At 52.9% G+C, this 19,812-nt stretch overlaps 1 protein-coding gene across 13 annotated transcripts in view; it reads left to right on the top strand.

The window, feature by feature from the left end:
* The window catches only part of Col13a1 (collagen type XIII alpha 1 chain), a 151,433-nt gene that overhangs the window by 3,917 nt on the left and 127,704 nt on the right, over positions 1 to 19,812 (top strand). For all 13 annotated transcript variants that reach the window (XM_037199539.1, XM_037199535.1, XM_037199541.1 and 10 more), the window contains exon 2: positions 13,237 to 13,306. In XM_037199539.1, coding sequence (XP_037055434.1) covers positions 13,237 to 13,306 — 70 coding nt within the window. The remainder of the gene's footprint in view (positions 1 to 13,236; positions 13,307 to 19,812) is intronic.

Raw genomic sequence — 19,812 nt, 5'->3', positions numbered from 1 at the left:
AAGAGCATTTGCTGAGTAAGCATGAGCATTGGCTGAGTAAGTTCAATTTAGAGTTGTATTCTGTCTCCACGGGCATGCATGTGCATACACGTATGTGTGTGTGCGCGCGTGCACATCCACACACGATGATAAATAACTTTTAATTAAAAAATAAGGAATGGGTGAGGCATGACCTGGGCGAGAGAGGGAGGGCGCGTTGTTTTGTTTCAATAGAGTTTTGTGACATGGTTGCGAAGTGAGCCCCTGCTCTTATGTCACCGACACAGGGAGCCAGAGGGCTTAGGGACTAAAATTAAATTCCCGCTGCTATCATGAGCCACACCACCCCCTGCAGTTAGGTTTCTTCTCTGCCAGATCCAGGCTCCAAGGCCATCCAGGCACTGCTGTGAGACCTTCAGGAGGCAAATGCACCAAAATGCATGAAGCGGCCCCACCAGCAGGGGGTGATGATACCCCGGGGTCCTGGGGTAGCAATTATTCCTGGGGCAGGTGAGCCTGAGCCCCTCCTTGAAGGAGGAATGAGGGACTTCAGAAGGGCCCCATGCAATGGTTTGCTGGTTCCCTGAAATCCAGAAAGACACCAAGCGGAGTGTGCAGAGGACAGAGATCAAGTCTGTCGGGCTGAGAAAGAGGGAGCTGCTGGGAGGGCAGGCCAAGCAGAGGGACCCAGTAGGAAGGACACTTGGTTCTGAAGAAGCAAGCGAGGGCAGCTAGCTCCTAGGGGCCCAGGCGCTGGTGGATGGGTCATCACTGGACAAAGACCGACCTGCGGGGACTGAGAATGTGGTTTGACTCAGCGCCTCTCTATGGTCTGGGACCCTTAATGAGCACTCCAGCTGCCTGCTGCTTGATTTCCTTGCTGTGAAGAAAGAAACTGGAATGTCCCAAATGGAGAAAATCAGACGACACCTAGGCGAGGACTGAGCAGGAGATGGGGGGAGAGGGAGGAAGGGGGTGGGGGGAGGGGCGGGATTGAGATTAAAAGCAGCCAAATTCATTCCGGAGGCCCAGGATTAGAGAGGGCGGGTCTTGCAGCCCTGTAGACTCTGGAGGAGGCCAGACAGACTCCCACCCCAGTTACAACGCTGTCCTCAGTACCCTTGCCGTCATTGTCCCCTGGAGTGGCTCATAGGGTGCACCGAGGCCACACATATGACGAGGGTGGCGCCTTCCATCCTCCCCACTCCCCATTGGCTGGCACTCTTCTACCCCACTTTGCAGATAAGGAGACCCATGTCGCTAAACCTCCCTCCCACTCTCTGTGACTCATTCCTTCCACCTTGGGGAATCCCTGGGAAAGGAAGTTATAGAAACTTCCGGGCCAAGATGTTGACGGAGTGCAGGCAGACCCCCACACCCCTAAAGGACCAGTTTATGAGAATGTCTCAAGTCTATGGGGTATGTGTACAGGGAACTTTTATTGGGCTGTTGAGAGGAGAGATCAAAGCCGGGGTAAAGAGACTGAAGCGCTGGGCTGTGGACTGAGGCGGGTTCTGAAGGGAGCAGGCTGTGTAACAGGGCGGCTTGTCTGTGCAGCAGCATCCCGGGCCCATGACAGCTGCCTGAGCCTCAGAAAGCAGACAGACCCTAGGTCCAGGCACCTTTAAACAAAGCCCAGCATGCCACCGAGTCCATCCCAAATTGCTGCCTCCTTTTGTGCAGGGGGTGAAGTCTGGGGCTCTCATTCCTCTGCGATGGGAAGACAGGAGAGTCCAAAGATGCTCCTCACACTAGTATCAAAAGACCAGAACATGATCCCTGCTGGAGAGACGTAGGAAGCATGTCTCCTCCATGGCACCCTTTCCAGTCTCTAGTTAGCTACTAGCTCGTTGGTGGTCAATATATGACGCATGTGTGCCTGGCTCCCATTCCAGGGTCCCCAGCAGACATGGCCCATCGATTACAGATCACTTAGCATGGCCTTGGAGTCTTGCAGCAGTGTTCCAGGAAACTCCAGAGAACTAACAAGAGTTGACATTCAAAGTGAAGAGAGCTGTTTCATGACTTGAAGTTTTTTGTTTTTATTTAAAGACCAAGTTTACTTAGAATAGATTAAGTGAGAGAGAGTTGTCCCAGTCTCTGGCTTCTGCGGAGGCTTGCCAAGGTAGGTCCAAGCAAGATGAAGGCGCTCACTGGGTAGCCAGCCCTTGCAGGACAGTGGTGGGAAGTGAAAGTATCAACACAGAGTTCTATCAGCCGGAAACCAGTTTCACAGTTCAGTCACTCCCAGAAAGCTGTCTTTCCCCCTTACTCCAAATCCTTCTAGACTCTTCTCTGTGTCCTCTGGAGAGATTTCTGGAGCCATGAGAACTCCCTCCCTGCTCTGACTTGCCTGTGGCACTTCCTGGACATGCCTGACATGACATTTAGCTCAGAGAAAGGAAATGCAGACATAGCACACACTGCTGGCTTCCCTGCCCAATGGGGGCAGACATTACCAGTCACTCAATAAATGCTCTCCCTGAGCCAGGTCAATCCTTCTCCATCCAGGGCTCCAGGCCATACTCCCAGCCCATCAGAGCCAATCCAAAAGGAAAAGTCTACTGGCCGTCTGTGACTTAGCCACATGGGCCAGGTGTTGTCCTCCGGGGAGCCTTTAAATGTCCTATTTATTTGTCCACACACAACCTGGTAACAGGGGTAGAGTCTCTAGGCTTGTTATTGAGTGTGGCCTGGAACTTTGCAGGTGGTAGGCAGATTTTACCAATCATCTGTATGAAGATCACATGTGTATGTACACGTGCTTGCAGATAAACAAGTGTGTGGAGATGAGAGGACAACCTGAAGTGTCCATCATTCCTCAGACAAGTGTGTGTGTGTGTGTGTGCGCGCGCGCGCGTGTGTGCACATGCATGCATGTTGTGAGTGTAACAGGATCTCTCACTGGCTTAGAACTTGCCAAGCAGACTAGGTTGACTGGCCAGTGATCCCCAGGGGTCTTCCTGCCTCTGCCTCTCTAGCATTAGGATTACAAGCGCATGTGTGTGCGCGCGCGCGCGCGCACACACACACACACACACACACACACACACACGCACACGCGCACCATGCCCAGCGTGTGTTTCCGATTTTAACATGGGTTCTAGGAATCGAACTCAGGTCCCCATGCTTCATGACACTTGACAACTGAGCTCTCTCTCCCCAGCCTCTGATTCACGATCTTGTTGGAGGCTAGGAAAGGCGTCCCAGCCAGCTGAGCTTCTCACGCTTCCAGTCCCAGCTGGGCGCTCAGCATTTGCTCACAGAATGTCACAGCAGCCAACAGAGGGTACATGTTCTGGCAGCATGCCTGGCCCTGGCTGGAGGGTAGGGGTGGCTCTACTTGATCAGTTCTGCCTGGACCAAGCAGCTGGGCTTCTTCCTCTTTGGCCCCCACCCCCAAGGTCGAGTGCTCCATCTCTGCCTTCCTAGGCTGCTTGGCAAGGTTTTTGTGCACACGCGTGCGTGCACACAGGTGGGCAAGCCCACAGCATCTGGTGTCACACTGACCTCTGCCACCAGTTGGGTGACACTCAGGATCCTGATTAGAATAATGCAAATGTCAGTGTCCTTTGCACAGAGGTGGTAGCTGATCAGATGAAGTCATCCTGGTATGGTGACAGGAACCACTGTCACCCCACTCGTCACAGGCAGCCACTCATCCTCAGTATTTATTCATAGCCACGTGTATCGGGGTCTCACTATGGACCCGGCATTCACCGTCCAGAGCTTTGCACCTGCGGACTCACTAAAGCTGTGTGACAGACAATCTTAACGTGTACTTTCTGTTTTCACTCTTCCTTCTTGACAGAACGAAGTTGAAGCCTGTAGAGGTTAAGTAACTGGTTAGCGGTAGTGGAAGCTTTCAACCTAGGTGGCATGGCCACTGGCATGGACTTGCCTGCCTGAAGGCCAAGACTAGGAGGTGATGGGTTGGGTTTGGCCCCTACAGAGGTGACGCTTAACTGAACTGGCCTGGTGCCGGGCATGGGTTACTGCCCACAGAAATGGCTCCACAGGTGTGTTCCTTTCTTCTAGTCTTGGTAAGGAAGACCCCAAGGAGCGTCCTCATCCTGGCCTGACCTCAGCAGTGCCGGGTTCTTACCAGGAACTGCTTCATCGTGAGTCTGGGGTCATCTGATGGGCAGAGCCACGGTCCTGGTTCATCATTCTGTCTGTCTGTCTGTCTGTCTGTCTGTCTCTCTCTGTGTGTGGGGGGGGGTGATGGAACTAGGCCCCCACTCCCAGCCCCTTCTTCTGCTCCCTTTGGCGGACGTCTGCCCACCCTGAGCAGCTGGTGTTCTCTCAGCCAGTGAGGGGATTAAACAGGCTCCCTTAGAGGAAACTGAGGCCCAGGGCTGGGGAGGACCCTAGTCAGGCTAAGGGTCCCTACCTCTTCTGGATGTCATCTGGACTCCCAGCAGATCCCATGCCACACTCCCTGCCCCGCCTCCCCCCCATGTGGCCGAGGTGCTGTGTCACTCTAGGGACAGACCTGCCAACCCTCTATGGCCCTGAGGACACTCAGGAAGGGGCTGCTGGCAGCCGGACTCCCCTGGCCCTTCAGCTGGGCACAAAGGGGTGGAACTGTCTGGGAGAGGCGGGGCCCAGCCTGCCAGGAACACTGGACTCCTGTCTCTCCTCTGGAGGCTATTGTGGGGTTCTGGGAAACCCCACATGGCTGGAGTCCACTCCGGATGGGCCTCTCTAGCACTCTTCCTTTCCTGACCCAACCCCAGCTTCAGAGGCCTCTGGGGAAGACGGCCTAGTCTACCCTTCCATCTTGTCTTCCCTTTCCTCCCTGCTCTCCTTTCTCAGACTCTCGCTGCCAGCCAGCCTCCCCAGCCAGCCTCATTTTTTACCTGGTCTGCAAGCTGCCACAGGGAGGCCTAGCTACCCGGCTGCTGTCCCGGGCCCCGGACACCCCATCACATCCGATCACAGTTGTCAGTTGCACTCAGCGTGATCTCCCAGGCCGTCTACACAGAGTCAGGCTCTGATAGAGCGGCCTGTGGGGTGGGCCAGGGGCAGACATCTGAGACAAGGATGCTGGAGAGAACAAGCTGAACAGGCACTCACCGGGACTCTGGGCCAGTGAGAAGATTCCCGGGCCCGGCAGAAGGAATGGAGACCTGGGAGGCCCAAGAGTGGCCCTGCTGCCTCGAGTCCACCCCCTCCCTAAGCCTCACAGAGCAAAGGAAAGAAGCCACGGGCTGTATCAGGAATACCAGCCTAGGTCCTCCAGCTTACATGCCCCTGTGACGGGGAGCTCATTACCTTATATTATTATGACTCATGGCTATTTCGGGGTTGGTCAAATCTCACTTTCAGTGTGTTCTTTATCTTGACAGAGTTCTAGGCTCATCCCCCACCTGCCCCCACTAATTTCCAGCATGAATGGAAAGCCCCTAAAGTTATGTGTCTGAATCAAAGGAGGAGGGGTCTGACGTCTCTCTTATATATCATCTGTGGTCACCTGGGCTCCAGCCTCCCACAGAACTGTCTGTCTCTCCTCTTCCTCCCTCCTCCTCCCCCCCCCCATCACGTCACCGTACTGCCCAGGCCAGCTTCCCACCCACCCATTGCTCTCAGCCCAGAGGTGACTCACCTACCAGCTCAGCTGTGTGACCTTAAGCAAGCTGATAGGCCTCTCTGTGCCTTGAGCTGCACCTCCTTGATAATCATGAGAAATCACCCTCTACGAGGGATCATTCTAGACTTTAAGGATTAGGAGTCAGGGATTCAGCTAAGTCAATGAAGTGCTTGCCAAAGAAGCATGGATCCTCAAAAATCCATGGTTTTGTTTGTTTTGTTTTGTCTTTTAAAGCCTGACATGATAGCAGGTGTCTGTAGTGCTAGTGCTGGGTGAATGGAAATAGCAGATCCTAGAGCGCTCTGCCTGGCCAGCCTGGCCAAGTCAGTAAGCCCAGGTCCAACAAGAGACCCTGCCTCAAAAGATAAGTTAGAAGGCAACCAAGGAAGACACCTGTGTTAACCTCACACAATATGCATCCGTGCCCCTGCATACACACACACACACACACACACACACACACACACACCTGTGCCTACACACACACACATACATGCACACACATGCACCTGTGCCTACACTCACAGACACACAACACATGCACCTGTGCCCACAAAAACACCTATGCCTACATGCACACTCATATATACAAACATACACATATACACTTATACCTATACACACATACATCTATAATACACACACAGACAGACAGACACACATATATATATACATACACACACACCCATGCCTACACACATGCACATATACACACAATTTATACATGCAAACGTACATATATAAATATAAATATAAATACACACATATGCACACTTACGTCCAAACATACACATGCACATATACACACACATAATCACACACATGGAGTTAATGTGTTTTGATTTAGCTGGCATTTAGCTAATAGATATTTTTATCTCCATCTATCACAGACACGGCATGAAGGGCATGGGCTCCAAGCCAGGCTTCCTGGGTCAAGTCTGGCACTCTTAACCCCTCTGTGCCTCAGTTTCCTGCTCATGAAATGGGTTGTGGCAGACGCTGAGTGAACGCCCAGACATGAAGTTTGCCCGGTTTCTGAGAAGCGCGCCGCTGTGCTGGCTTCCTGTCTTCCTCAGCACTGGCTCCTCACCTGGCTGTCCGCCTCAGCTCGGCTGTCACCTCCCTGTGATGGGCCAGGGCAGTCTGTGGCCGTGACTGTGGTCTGTGGTCACTCGCTCCTCCCAGCTTCAGCCACGCCAACAACGGGGTCGTGGACTGTCCTGTGTCACTCCTTACAGGTTCCCAGGGCCTGCTTGGTTCCCGAGGCTCTACAGAGCACACAGCTGCACTCCACTCCTGACCGGGGTGGGAAGGAAGGAAAGGAGGTAGAAAGCAACCCCAGCTCCCCCTACCCAGGACTCTTGTCCCTGGACCTGTCCCCTCCGTGGCCTGGCTTTATCTCCTCAGGTCCCTGAGGTGCCCTGTACCCCATTCCAAGCCACTCCCACTCACAGCCAATTGCAGGACCTACCTAGCTCCTTGACTCCCCAGAGGCAGCAGGCAGACCTTGGGGTAGCCAGAAGGAAGGACTTCCCCATATGAGGTCTGGAAAGCTCACACACAGGTACAGGCACCTCCTTTCCCTGAGCTTTGGAACGAAGGTCGTGTTTTTCTGTGGTTCTCACGCAGCCATTAGAAAGGGCTGCACAGGGCACCCATAGACGCTTGGGCCCCAGCTTCCCAGCCCCGGGAGTCTCTGATCAGACGCCAGGCTCTCACACAAAGACTACAGGGGGAGGGCAGTTCCTTGGCCTCCTTGTGGCCGGCAGCCCTGGAGTGGTTTGGGCGAGTCTGATTTGGGTTGAGTGGGTGTGGGTGGGTGTCTGAGTTTCCTCCACTTTGATTACACCCAACCAGGGCACACAGCCACACTCTTGGGCCTGTCCCTTTCCCAGCTCTTATCTGTGGGCCCCTCCTCCCCCCCACCCCCTTTGCTGCTCTGGGTTCGGGCCACACAACTAGCCTTGGGTGCTGGTTTGAGCCTCTGCCGCCTACTGTGGGTTCTGCCCAGGCCCAGCTCAAAGCCATAGGGAGCAGGTCCCAAAGGGCAGACCAGACAGATGCCTGACTGGGTTGTGTCCACAGCCATGTTCACCTCTGGCAGCTCCTGACCCCCAGACTTAACAGGCATGCCACAGGCAGGAGGATTATTGGAAGTACAGGACAGTCAGTTCTCACGCTGTTGGTATCCACAGGTGTCATGGGCACACCAGTGCCTCCGTGGCATGTAGGAGAGGCAGACCACCTGAAATCAGCTCAGGACAGGGGTGGCCCACACCACCCCAGCCAAGCAGTAACTTGACTTAACCTCAAGGCCAGCGTCTCTTCTTGTTGCTCCCTCCCTCCAGCATTCCAGCCATCCAGTTGGTCCAGCAGATAACTAAAGCCACCCCTACTTTATGGCTGGGGGCATTGGAGCCCGGATGTTTTATCTGTTACGTAAGAACTGTTAGTGGGGAAATTGTGATGGGACCCACAAGCTTGGCCCTACCACGTCATCTCAGGCTCCTATCCATACCGCAAAGCCTCACAGAGAATAAATGATTCACCGGAGTCTGTGAATTCACAGGTAGTCCCAAGGGCAGATAGGAGTCATACGATCATTTATTAAACTAATTACTATGTGACTGTTTTCCCCCCTAAAACACTTATCACCATGGGTAGTGTAGAGTACTTAGTGTGGGTCATTAAAAGAAAAAAAAATTTTTTTTTTGAGATAGGGATGACCTGGAACTTGCTTTGTAGACCAGGTTAGCTTTGAAATCACAGAGACCAGTTTGCCTCTGCCTCCTGAATGCTAGGATTAAAGGCGTGTGAGACCAAGTTTGGCCTAAAATACTTTTGAGACAGAGTTTCATGTAGCTCGAACTTGATGTATAGCTGAGAATGACCTTGAACTTCTGATCCTATTTTCTCCACCTTCTGAGTGTTTGGATTAGAGGCGTGGACCACCACGCCCGGTTTGTGGGCTACTGGAGATTTAACTTGGGGCTTTGTCCACGCCTAGCGAGCAGGCACCCCGCTAACAGCTGCATCCCCACCCATTTTGTTTGGTTGTTTTGGTGGCGCCTTGTGGGGACAGTCTCACTCTGCAGCCCAGGCTGGCCTCCATGTTGCCATGATCCCCCTGCTTCTACTGTGTGCTGGGATTACAGACGTGCCCCCACGACCCCTGGCGTTCTCTCTCTGGTGCAGGGGATGTAAGCCACAACCTCACCATGCCAGGCAAACGCTTCATACCACTGAGCTACAGCCAACCCCATGGAGTGTGTCACCCTCAACTGCGAGGGACTATCACCGATGCTTCCTGTTGGGCTGCTCTCTCTCAGCACCTGCGTGGATATTGTCAGGAGACTATATCTCGTTTTGAAGCCTCTTCTTGAGGGGAGACCCCGGAGGGACGGTGACCCCGGGCCTCTAGCCTCGACACCCTCTACCACCGTCTGGACCCATAAGTGACAGAGGCTGGGGTTGGGTAGACGCCTGGTCCCTTTAAGAGCCCGGAGCCAGGACCTGGGGAGTGAGTGGCCCCTAAGCCCAAGCTGGGTTGGAATTGTGTTCTCTGGGGAAGCGAGTGGCTGCCTGGCATCTTCCCTTTGATACTGACACCAGCATTTTAATAGCTGCGACCCATCGGGCTGGTGGTGTTTCAGCCCTGACCGCACAGGGCATTCCAGGAGGCCCTGGCTACCAGCCAAGACAGAAGAAGGGCCCCTCAGCATAGAGGGGCTGGGGTCCATGCCCCAACCAAGACTGCAGAAAGTGTCCCACCCACCCACCTCCAGCCTTAATCTAGGGTGTCTCACTAGGGCCTCACGATACCTAAGGGGCCAGGACTAGTCGGGTAAGCAACCAAAGCTGGTCACTCAGAGGGTATGTCTTGGTGACCTGGGTCACTCATTCCTCTCTGAGGGGGTTTGGCCTTCACTCAACACCTGACTGAGTTAGTCATAGCCCATGGCCCCCAGCTCCCCACTGCGGTGGGGCCTGAGTTGAGCTCACTGTGACACTTGATTTGTCAACAGCCAGCGTTTCCTGAATGCCCGCTGTGTGCCAGGCTCTGTTGTAGGCACTGGACACACGGTGACGAAGAACACAGAACATATGGTTTGTCTTCCTGTGAATTTATCTTCTGTTGGCAAAAGGGGGGGGGGCAATAGATGAGAGAGAGAAAAAATGTAAAGGAGGAAATGAAGTAGGGAAGGGGACAGGAAATATGTGGAACGGGGACAGGAAGCAAGGAGGGACTCTTTAGGAGCATGCCAGGTGGACAACTAGAAAGAGAACATTCTAGAAAGAGAGCAATCACACTTGCAAAGGCCCTGGGGTAGGAGGAAGCCTGGAGAGATGGTGGTTCTGGCAACTGCTGAGAACCGGGCTTCTGGGTCCAGGTTGGATGTAGTGTGGAGGCATTAGGTTATCAAGGTCATTGGGCTAGAGGTGTGCCCAGAGCAGGTGGTAGCCTGGGGTTGGGGAAAAGGGCTGATCTGGGTGTGTCTACAAGGTACAAGATGGGGGCGTTTGCTGGCAGGGTGTGTGGGGACGAGTCATCAGTGATGAGTTGGAGGGTGGGAGAAACTGAGTCGGCTCTGATGGGACCTGTGTGGGAGGGATGGGGCAGCAGGCTGTGGGCTCAGCCTTGGGACCCTGTTCTGAGATGGCAAAGAATAAGCTGTCAGGCAAGCAGCTGGTCACATGACCCAGAGGAAGGTCCAGGCTAGAGGTGTGAATATGGGGCTGTCATCAATCATTGCAATAGTTTGGATAAGAGTAGACCCATAGGTGCATATATGTGAATGCTTAGTCACCAGGGAGTGGAACTGTTTGAAAGGATTAGAAGGATTAGGAGGTGTGGCCTTGTTGAAGGAAGTGTGTCACTGGGGGTGGGCTTTGAGATTTCAAAAGTCCATGTCAGGCCCAAGTGTTTGCTCTCTCTCTCTCTCTCTCTCTCTCTCTCTCTCTCTCTCTCTCTCTCCTTCTCTCTTTCTCTCTCTCTCTCTCTCTCTCTCTCTCTCTCTCTCTCTCTCTCTCTCTCTCTCTCTGTGTGTGTGTGTGTGTATGCTAGTAGATCAGGATGAGCTCTCAGCCCTTCTTCAGCACCATGCCTGCTTACTGTTATTTGAAACTTAGATGGTCCTTTAATTAAAAAAAAAAAAAAAAACCCAGAGCCCGATATCAGGGTGAAAGCTGAAAGATTGGAGAAGCAGAACAGCCAGCCACTAGTTCTTACCTCTACGAAATCCTCAGCCTAAAGAGAGTGAGTTCCTGTTTCCTTACACCTTATATTACCTTTCTCTGCCTAACCACCACTTCCTGGGATTAAAGGCCTGTGTGCTTCCCAAGCAAAGGCCTGAGATCTCAAGTGCTGGGATTAAAGGTGTGTGCCACCACTGCCTGACCTCTGTGTCTAATCTTGTACACAGAGGAGGGGAAAGAGAAGGGTGTGAATACTGCTACAGGTCAAGGAAGACAAGAATTGGCCACAGATTCAGCAGCCCAGGGAGGTGATCAGTCACCAGAAGGAAATCCTCTGCCAGGCAGGGAAGGTGAAGGTAGCCAGGTATTTTTTTTTAATGTTTTTGGTGTGTGTGTGTGTGTGTGTGTGTGTGTGTGTGTGTGTGTGTGTGTGTACACGTACGTACATATGTAACACAAGCTAGAGTTATCTGGGAAGAGGAACCTCAACTGAGAAAATTCCTCCATCAGATTTCCTATAGGCAGATCTGTAGGGCATTTTCTTCATTAATGGTTGATGAGGGAGGGCCTGGTCCACAGTGCTGACTAGCTTTATGTCAACCTGACACAAGCTAGAGTCTCTGGAGAGGAAGGAGCCTCAACTGAGAACAATAAGATAGGGCTATAGGCAAGCCTGTAAGTCATTTTCCTAATTGATGGGAGAGAGTCAAGCCAGCTGCGGTTGGGGCCACCCCTAGGCTGGTAGTCCTCAGTTCCTTAAGAAAGCAGGCCGAGCAACCTTGGGGAGCAAGCCAGTTAGCAGCACCTCTCCATGGCCTCTGCATCAGCCCCTGCCTCCAGGTTCCTGTCCTGTTTGGGTTCCTGTCCTGACTTCCTTCAGTGATGGACTACAATGTAGAAGTATGAGCCAAATAAACCCTTTCCTCCCCAACTTCTTTGGTCATGGTGTCCATCACAGCAATAGAAAGCCAACCAGGACAGACACTGGTACCAGGTTCAGGGGTATGCTGTTTAGGGAGGACAGTGGAAGGAGTCTGGAACTCTGAGCTCAAAGCTCTTGAGTGCTTGAGCTGGATGGGCTGTCCTGTGGGAACCCGGAAGAGGCTGTGGAAGTCGGTGCAGCCGCTGCAGGCTGGCTTGTGAACTTCCAGAGGGAGGTGGGAGAGCTCTTCAAAGACCCGATCGGGCTTGTTCGCGTGGTATTTTGAATTGAGAATCTCTGGTGTCTGGCCAGCAGTGATTAGCGAGAGACCAGTGCCGCTCAAGTGAAACCTTTGTTTCTGCTGGGACAGTTGGTGCTCTTCAGCTAGAGCTGAGTAGTAGCGGTAATGAAGAAGAGCCCAGAATCATGGAGGTGAAGTCTTTGGGGAGGGGGTGGGGCGGCTAAGGCTGCATCACCTGCTGGCCGCCATACTTGGTAAATGTGTAAGAGGGTTTTTTTTTGGGGGGGGGGTTGGTTTTGTTTTTGGTGTGTGTGTGTGTGTGTCCTACGTGTTACTGGTCTTGGCAGCATGAGAGCTTCTGGACTGACAGGGTCAGGGAGAGCAGCAGCTGAGGCTTGGTGCTGGCAGAGGCCGGGGGAGGCCATGGGTGAAGGTGCAGCCTCAGTTGCGGTAGAGACTCCAGGATTGAAGGGGTCATGGGAAAAAGTGGAGACTGGCCTCCCTGCGACAGGGTCGGAACACCCAGGCCATTGGTAAAGTGCAGCCTGTGGAGGTGTCAGGATCGTGGACTGACCACCCGAGACAGAAGCAGCTGTGGGGTGGAGCCGGCCTAAGCCTATGAAATACACTCTGTGGGCTGTGAATGACGGGGCCGGAGAAGCAGGGCCTCCAGAGGGGTCTCAGTCAACCCTGTGTTTCCCAAGCTGACCTCCTAGCAAGGTTCATGTGATTGTCCTATGTGAGGCTCACATCCCTCTGCAGAGAGGACACATAGACCCCGGCCTCCATAAATAGTCCACCATGTGCCGCCATTTGGCACCAATGGATTTCATTGCTGCCATGCACACAACTTCCTGGGGCTTCAGGTGTCCCGCCTCTTTAGGGCCTTCCGGATTGGCACTGTAGTTTCCAAGTGGGGAGGAAGAGGTTTGGTGGAAAGGGGTATCTAGGGCCTGTTCAGCCTCCCCAGCCCCCCCATCACCCATCCCTGTCCACCTGCCTGTGCTGGCCTTGAGGGGGTGAGTAGAGCGGAAGGCTTTGTCCTCGCCCAGGTACCCGGCTGGAGAAGGAAAACAATAGCAAAGAGCTAAGAAACATGTGCCAGCCAGTCACCACGGGCAGCCACTAGTTGATAGGGCCCTGAGTAGAGCCTGCTGAATAATGATGAGCTGCCAGGCTTTGACCCCAGAACAATCCCGTTTACCCCCCTCTCCCCACATGCACTCCCCTTCATCCCCCCAGGCCGGCTTCCCAAGGCTGGAGCTTTGCGAGCTCCCGGTGATTTCTCTTGTCTTTTTTGTGCAGAAATGGAAGTTCTACTCACGCAGGCGCCGGGAGGCTCCCAAGATGTCTCCAGGATGTAACTGCCCACCAGGTAAGGAGCCCTGCGAACGAACGGGTCAGGCCCCACGTCCCGGAAGTCCTTCTTGTATTTCTGTCCAGCTCGACTACTGCCTCTCCTTGAGCTACTGTTCATCTTCCTGTCCCCCATCCTTCCCTCCGTCCCTCCTTTCCTCTATTCCTCTCCCTCCCTCCATCCGTTCATGTACCCATCCATCATTCATTAATCTAAGCACACCCATTCATTAATTCCTCTCCACACCTGACGCTCTCTAAAGTAGATTAACTGAAAGCATATCATTTGGTGGACGTGTTTTGAAATAATTCATGATGGACTATGCAGAGTCCAAGAGAAAAATCAGCCCAGCAAGTGTGGGGACTCTTCTTACCACGTCACTGTTGTGCCTTCCGTTTCTGAAGGCCTAGGAGGTAACAAGAATGTCTGTCACCTGACGTGGATGGATGGCCCTGTGGTGCTGGAAGTATACACTGGATTCAAATTCTGCTTTAGCTATTGTCTGGCCTTGCATGAGGAGATCCAGGATGCCACAGGACCTTGGCTCACACAGTCTGCTCCTCAGCTGTCTCTTTCTGTATTTAAAGCCGTGTGCAGAGGGCCTGCTCGGTCCAGGCATCATATTCGGTGGTGGGTTCAAGTGCACTGTCACCAGTTACCACCACTGATAAGTGAGAGGTACTTATCCAGCTTCTCTGTGTGTGTGTGAGGGCTCCTCCAGCTTCTGACCGTGTTCATTAAGCTAATGACAGAGGAGGGATGGGCACTGTTTGGACTGGGATATAAGCCTTGGAAGGGACAGAAAGAAAAGGATTTGGGGAAACACAGAGACATGCTTAATAATAATAATAATAATAATAATAATAATAATAATAATAATAATAATTGCTAGAGGCTTTGCCTGCTCAGGGTCTCCTAGTGCACACTGAAGCCTCCTAGGTAACTATGGTGGGTAAATGGCCCTGGAAAGGCTCCGTGTGGGCTCCTGGGAAGGTCCTCCCCTGGCTTTAGAAGCTTACAACCCTCTAGAAACACCCCACAGGTTCCCTGAGCCAGGGATGAGAGACTGACAGATGTTAAATGTATCAATCGCTTTTTCCCTTGCTGTGACCAAATGCCTGGCAGGAAGCACCTAAAGGGAGAAAGAGTTTGTCTTGGCTCACAGTCGGTGGGGGTGCAGTCCATTGTGATGGGCCAGGCACAGCCCCAGAATCAGCCCCTGCCTGTGGCAGCAAGAGGCTGTTTGTTCACATCTCAGCAGATCAGGGGAGGGAGCGGGAGAGAGGTAGGTTTCTCAGATTGCCTTTTCTTTTTTATTCCTTCTGGGATCCTAGCCTGTGGGATGATGCCCAGGGTGGGTCTACCCTCCACAGCTAAGCCTCTCTGGAAATGCCCTCACAGACACACCCTGAACTGTGTTTGCACGGTGATTTTAAACCCACTCAGCCCAACAGCACACTAAGCATGCAAGCCGTGGAGGTACCTGGTGGCCAGGCGTGAATGGGCTAGTGCGCTATCTCTGAAGGTGGGACACTTTGATAAGGGCCACTGGTCCCACAAGCTGCCTGTCTGGATTAATGAAAAGGGTGTCCAGAGCCCCAGGAAGCCAGCTCCTTCTCTCTGAGGCTTAGGAGATTGGGCCCGGAGTCCAGAGAGCCACAGAAAGCTTTCTGCTAGATCCAGGAGATGCCAAAATTAGTGAGCTGAGATGTAGGTGTCGATGAGGTGACGGGGTCTGGACAGGTTTCTGGGCCCACCCGGGCTCTGTGTGACTGTGTCTATTGTCTTAGACAAGAGTGGCACCATGGAAGACGGTTTTGAATTCTATCTCTGACATTTATCGGCTGTGTAGCCGTCAGAGTTTCCTGATCTTTCTGTGCCTCAGTTGCTGTGTCTGAAACAAGGATCAAGGTCACTTGGTAAATACGTGGTAGAGGTCAATAGGCTTGTCAGCTGGCTTCTTAGTGCCTTACCTGATATTAAGCAGTAATATTAGTATTATTATCATCATTATTATTTCTTAATCTCCTCCATTGTCTCATGTCTGTCCATGATGTACCAAAATTCTTTGCTCAGCTACCATATCCTGGCATTGGAGGCAGTATTGGTTAATGTTCAAGGCCATGGTCGTCACCTGCCCCTGCTGACTAGGGAAGGCAGAGGCATCTCACCCCAGAGTGAAAAGTATTTTCTTAACACAGAAACTCACCTACTCTACCTAACAGCCATTTTTGTCACTGTCCCCAAGTGAGGACCTACTGTGTGCAGGGAGCAAGCATCTCGTATTGGTGGGTAACCTCCCTCAAGAGGCTGAAAAATGGCTGGGACCATAGCTCAGTTGGTAAAGTGGTTGCCTAGCATGCACGAAGCCCTGGGCTCTGTTCTCAGCATATATATACTCGCTGTGGGGGCTCATTCCTATAACTCTAGCACTCGGGAGGTGGAGGCAGGAGGACCAGAAGTTCAAGGCCATCCTCTGCTTCATAGTGAATCAGAAGCCAACCTGAGACTCCTGAGAGGAGACCCTCTTTTGGAAAATAAAACGAAAACTCATGGCAAAAAGAGGTGAGGGGAAACTGAGCATCCCAGATGCTTGCAAGTCCTCAAATGGGCAGGAAATCCCTCTCCTACCCCTCCCAGTACCTGAATCCTTCTTTCAGATCATTGCCTTGGGGTTAGAGTTTACAAATCTCTCTGTGGCTCCTGATGCCTTTATAAAATATACAAACACAAAGTATTACACATCTTTATCCCTGTATACAGTAGGTGCTCAATGAATGTCAATAAATTGGTAATTAGATTCTTCCTCGTAGTCTCCACCCATGGTCAATCTACTTCACCTGTGTTGCCCTGCACTCTACCTCGAGTCTTGCCCGCCCTGAATTTCCCTCTATTGGACACATCAAATCAACACTTTCTGCCTATGGTGGCTGATGGATCAGATCCTGCAGCTCCAAACCCACGCCTGTCCCCTTTGGTTCCTGTGGTCCAAAGAGGCCAAAGCTGGAGTCCTGTGGTGGGTGTGTTCTTCCTGGTGGCAGCCCTGGGTCCCTGGGCAGCATTCAGGAGTCTCAGGACTCATAATCATGGGCAGAAAACCTGCCTCCTGCCCTTCCTACGCTGACCTCGCCAGCATCCTCCTGAGATCCTCCCTGCCCCAAAATAGCTCTCTTTCAGCATCCTGCTGCGTACACTGTCTGCCAGGGGAGCGATGGTCTCACAAGCCCAGGGCAGGATGCCAGAGGTCAAGCCTCAGGGAAGAGGGCCGCAGCAGCCAGAAGTGGAGGAATGGGTGTGGGCCCTTCGTAAAGCACACAGGGCAGGGGGAGGGTCCTGAGAACAGATATATGTACCGTGGGACTTCCTAGACCACTTGAGGCCAATACAAAGATCAGGGAAATTCACCCATTCTCTGTCCCTGTTCTTACTAACACGTGAGGAGCAGGACAATATAGGCTCCAGCTAGTGAGGAAGCAGCTCCTTCAGGCCCGTCGTGCTGGGGCTGGGTGGGGCTGGCAGCAGGCATGCTGCCGTGGGACCGTCCCTTTTGCCCAGGCCCAGTCTCTTATGGGACGGGGAGGCTGGGGTCTCGACTATCAGGCTGGAGGGGTCGGGGTCGGGCAGCAACTGTGGGAGTGTGGGATGGTGTCATCCACCAGCTTGTCAGCCCCAGGACAGGTACGTGACTAGAAGATGGATGCGGGGGGAGAGGAAAAGTTGCTTTGGCCAGGCTGGTGGATGATGCCACAGCCACCGTGTGGTTCAGACATTCTGTGAGGAGCACTATGAAGTACCAGAGAGCCCCAAGAAGCAGGGAACAGCAGGTAAATGTCATCTAGGAGGTAGCACTGGAGGTTGGCCGTACAGAACAAGGAAGCAAGCTAGAGGGTACGCTCAATAAGGGTGCTAATCTGCCACCGTGACCGATGTCTGAGTAAAGGAACTTCAGAGGGTAAATGTCTCTTACCGAGTGTGTCACAGGAGCGTGGTGCAGAGCAGGGAGGTGGCTGTGCTGTCCGTGTCTTGTAGATTGCTTCTCTGAGGCTCTGGCAGCTCCTTAGACTTTCACCAGCATAAAAGGAGAGAGGACAGGTACCAAGTAGTCATACGCAGGTGGTCAGAACTTGAGGAAGAGCCACCCTTCAGTCCTGCTCACCTACCTCTGGCCAGACCCTACTTACAGGATGGCCCATGGAAAGCTGGACAGACCAGTGCTGAGTGGTTCATGTACAGATTGTAATCTTAGCCCTGAGGAGGTAGAAGCAAGAGGATCAGGAGTTCAAGGTAGACCTCAGCCACATGGCAAGTTCAAGGCCAGTGAAGTCCAGAAGGCCAGTCAGTAAGTATTTACTCCCATGGAAGGTGGGAGAAACAACATTGAAGATCCACTAACAGTTGGATCGCAGGTCCTTCTAGAGAATGCCCAGAACAAAAGCTTTGAGGAATGAGGAGGCGGGTGCATCTGAGGTTGACCAGTAGTTTAAGGAACTTGGAGCCCAGAGTGGTGACAGGAAACAGATGAGCAGGGATTAGGGTAGAAAGAGATGTCAAAGCTGCAGGGAACCAGGCTCTGCTCAGACATTGTTTATGTTGAGGGTGACTGAAAGCTTGTTACTTACTTTCCTCCTCTTTGGGTACTCACAGAAGCAGCTTAATGGAGAGAGGTTTGTTTTGGTTCACAGTTCGGGATGATACAGTCTATCATGGTGGGGGAAAGCATGGTGGATGAGGAGGCGTGGTGGCAGCAGGAATCTGAGTAGCTGCTTGTTCACATGGCATTGGCCGGAAGACAGAGAGGTTGGGTCAGATGTAGAAAAGTGGCTGTAATCGCCAAGACCCATTCCCTATTGCATCACTTCCTTTACATAGGCCCACTTCCTAAAGGGTCCCACCACCCCTCCCCAAACATGACTGCTTGCTGAGGACCAAGTGTTCAAACACTGGGAACATGTCATATCCAAATCAGAGTAGTTGGTAATGACTGCCTGGAGGCCAGTGCCCAAGGCATCTTGCATCCAGATCATCAAAAAGTGTGGTAATCGCTTAATAATGTCTGCTGTGGGTGCAGGAATGGTGAGCAGAAGCTGCGTCTTGCACCCAGGCTGTGCTTCCTCACAGAGCATAAATGTAGCATCAGGAAAGGTTTGGGGAGGAAGGATGTGGTCCAGTCCAATGTGTATTTCAGAACAATAAGTCGTTGTGTTGTGGATGATGCCTCCAAGGCAGGAGAATCCCCTTCCAGCACCAAAGATTGCCATCGCAGGAATAGGACTTTGTTTTCTCATGACCCTTGGTTACTTTCCATGGGTGGTGACAGCTGGTGCCACACACCCTAAACCTCTTCTTTGGCCAGCCCTGCCCTGTTTTTCCTGGCTCCAGATTTTTGACCCCAACAGCCAACATGGGTAGAGCCTGTGGCCAGGGCTTTGGTCTCAACTAGGCTCCTGTCACCACCTCTGAGTGGCAGCTGAGCAAATCCACAGACAGGGTCCTCTCTCTGTGGCCCTTATTCCCGTTTTAGCTAACCCAAGAAACAAGAGGCGGAAGACCAGAGGCTCCCTTGGCACCTCGGCCAAAGAGGATTGCAGAGTGGAGGGAGTTACGGCAGGGAAGTCATTCAAAGTAGAGAGACACAGTCTTCCGGTAGTTCCAAAACTCTGCTGAACCTGCACATAATTACCAGGTTACTTCTGAGTCATCTGTGGCTAGTCCTTGGAGCGGTTCCCCATGCTCAGCTAGGCACACTGCATTACATGCTTCCTGCTAGCATGGATGTTCCAGCTCACCCTGCTCCTGCTGCGGTGTGAAGGTTATGCCTTCACCAGCAGTGTCGGCCTCGTCGCTCACCTCTCCTGAGCTCCCTTACAGCCAGCTTCAGTCCCACAGTGACTGCGGCGCTGTGCTGCTGTGAGCGGGCCGGCGGCAGCAGCTTCAATGGCTCCTTAACTCTGCCCACTGCACTCCGCTCCTCTGCTCCAACACCATCTGTGGCTCCCCTGTGCTCACAACCCAATGCCACGCCTACCTTCTCTCTCTAGCCTGGTCTCTGCCAATCTCCAGCTGTTCCCCTTATCTCTCAGTAAACCTGGGCGGGACCTTCTGACCCATGCACCGCCCCCCACCCCCAGTCCCTCATCAGTTTCTGTTCTCACCTTCTCCCTCCTGAACTCTCAACCCTCCCATCCTGCCGCCTTATCACCTCTGCAGGGCCTTCCCCCCATCGCCTCCCACTTTTGCCACGTCCCTGAGTTCTGCTATGCGAAAGCCCCTGAGGCAGGCTCAGCGCATGATCCAGGTGAAACCTCCTAGTTATGTGTCTGAAATCGGAAGTGCGAGCAGACCCAGGGACTCACCCTTGCTGGGGTTTCTCCTAAGCGACAGTCATTAGCCCATCAGCTGTCTGATGTGGGTGCTGTAGATGCTTGAGAGCAGTATCAGCGTGGGAATGATAAAGTGGGAGCCCCTTGGTGGGGTTCCTAGCCAGAGAGAATGCTCTGCCCACAAAGCATGCTGGTAGCCTCCTC

This window comes from Peromyscus leucopus, chromosome 16_21, assembly GCF_004664715.2.
Source record: "Peromyscus leucopus breed LL Stock chromosome 16_21, UCI_PerLeu_2.1, whole genome shotgun sequence".
Lineage (NCBI taxonomy): Eukaryota > Metazoa > Chordata > Mammalia > Rodentia > Cricetidae > Peromyscus > Peromyscus leucopus.
The sequence above is the reverse complement of the archived record's forward strand: the minus strand, read 5'-3'. Positions and strand labels throughout refer to the sequence as shown.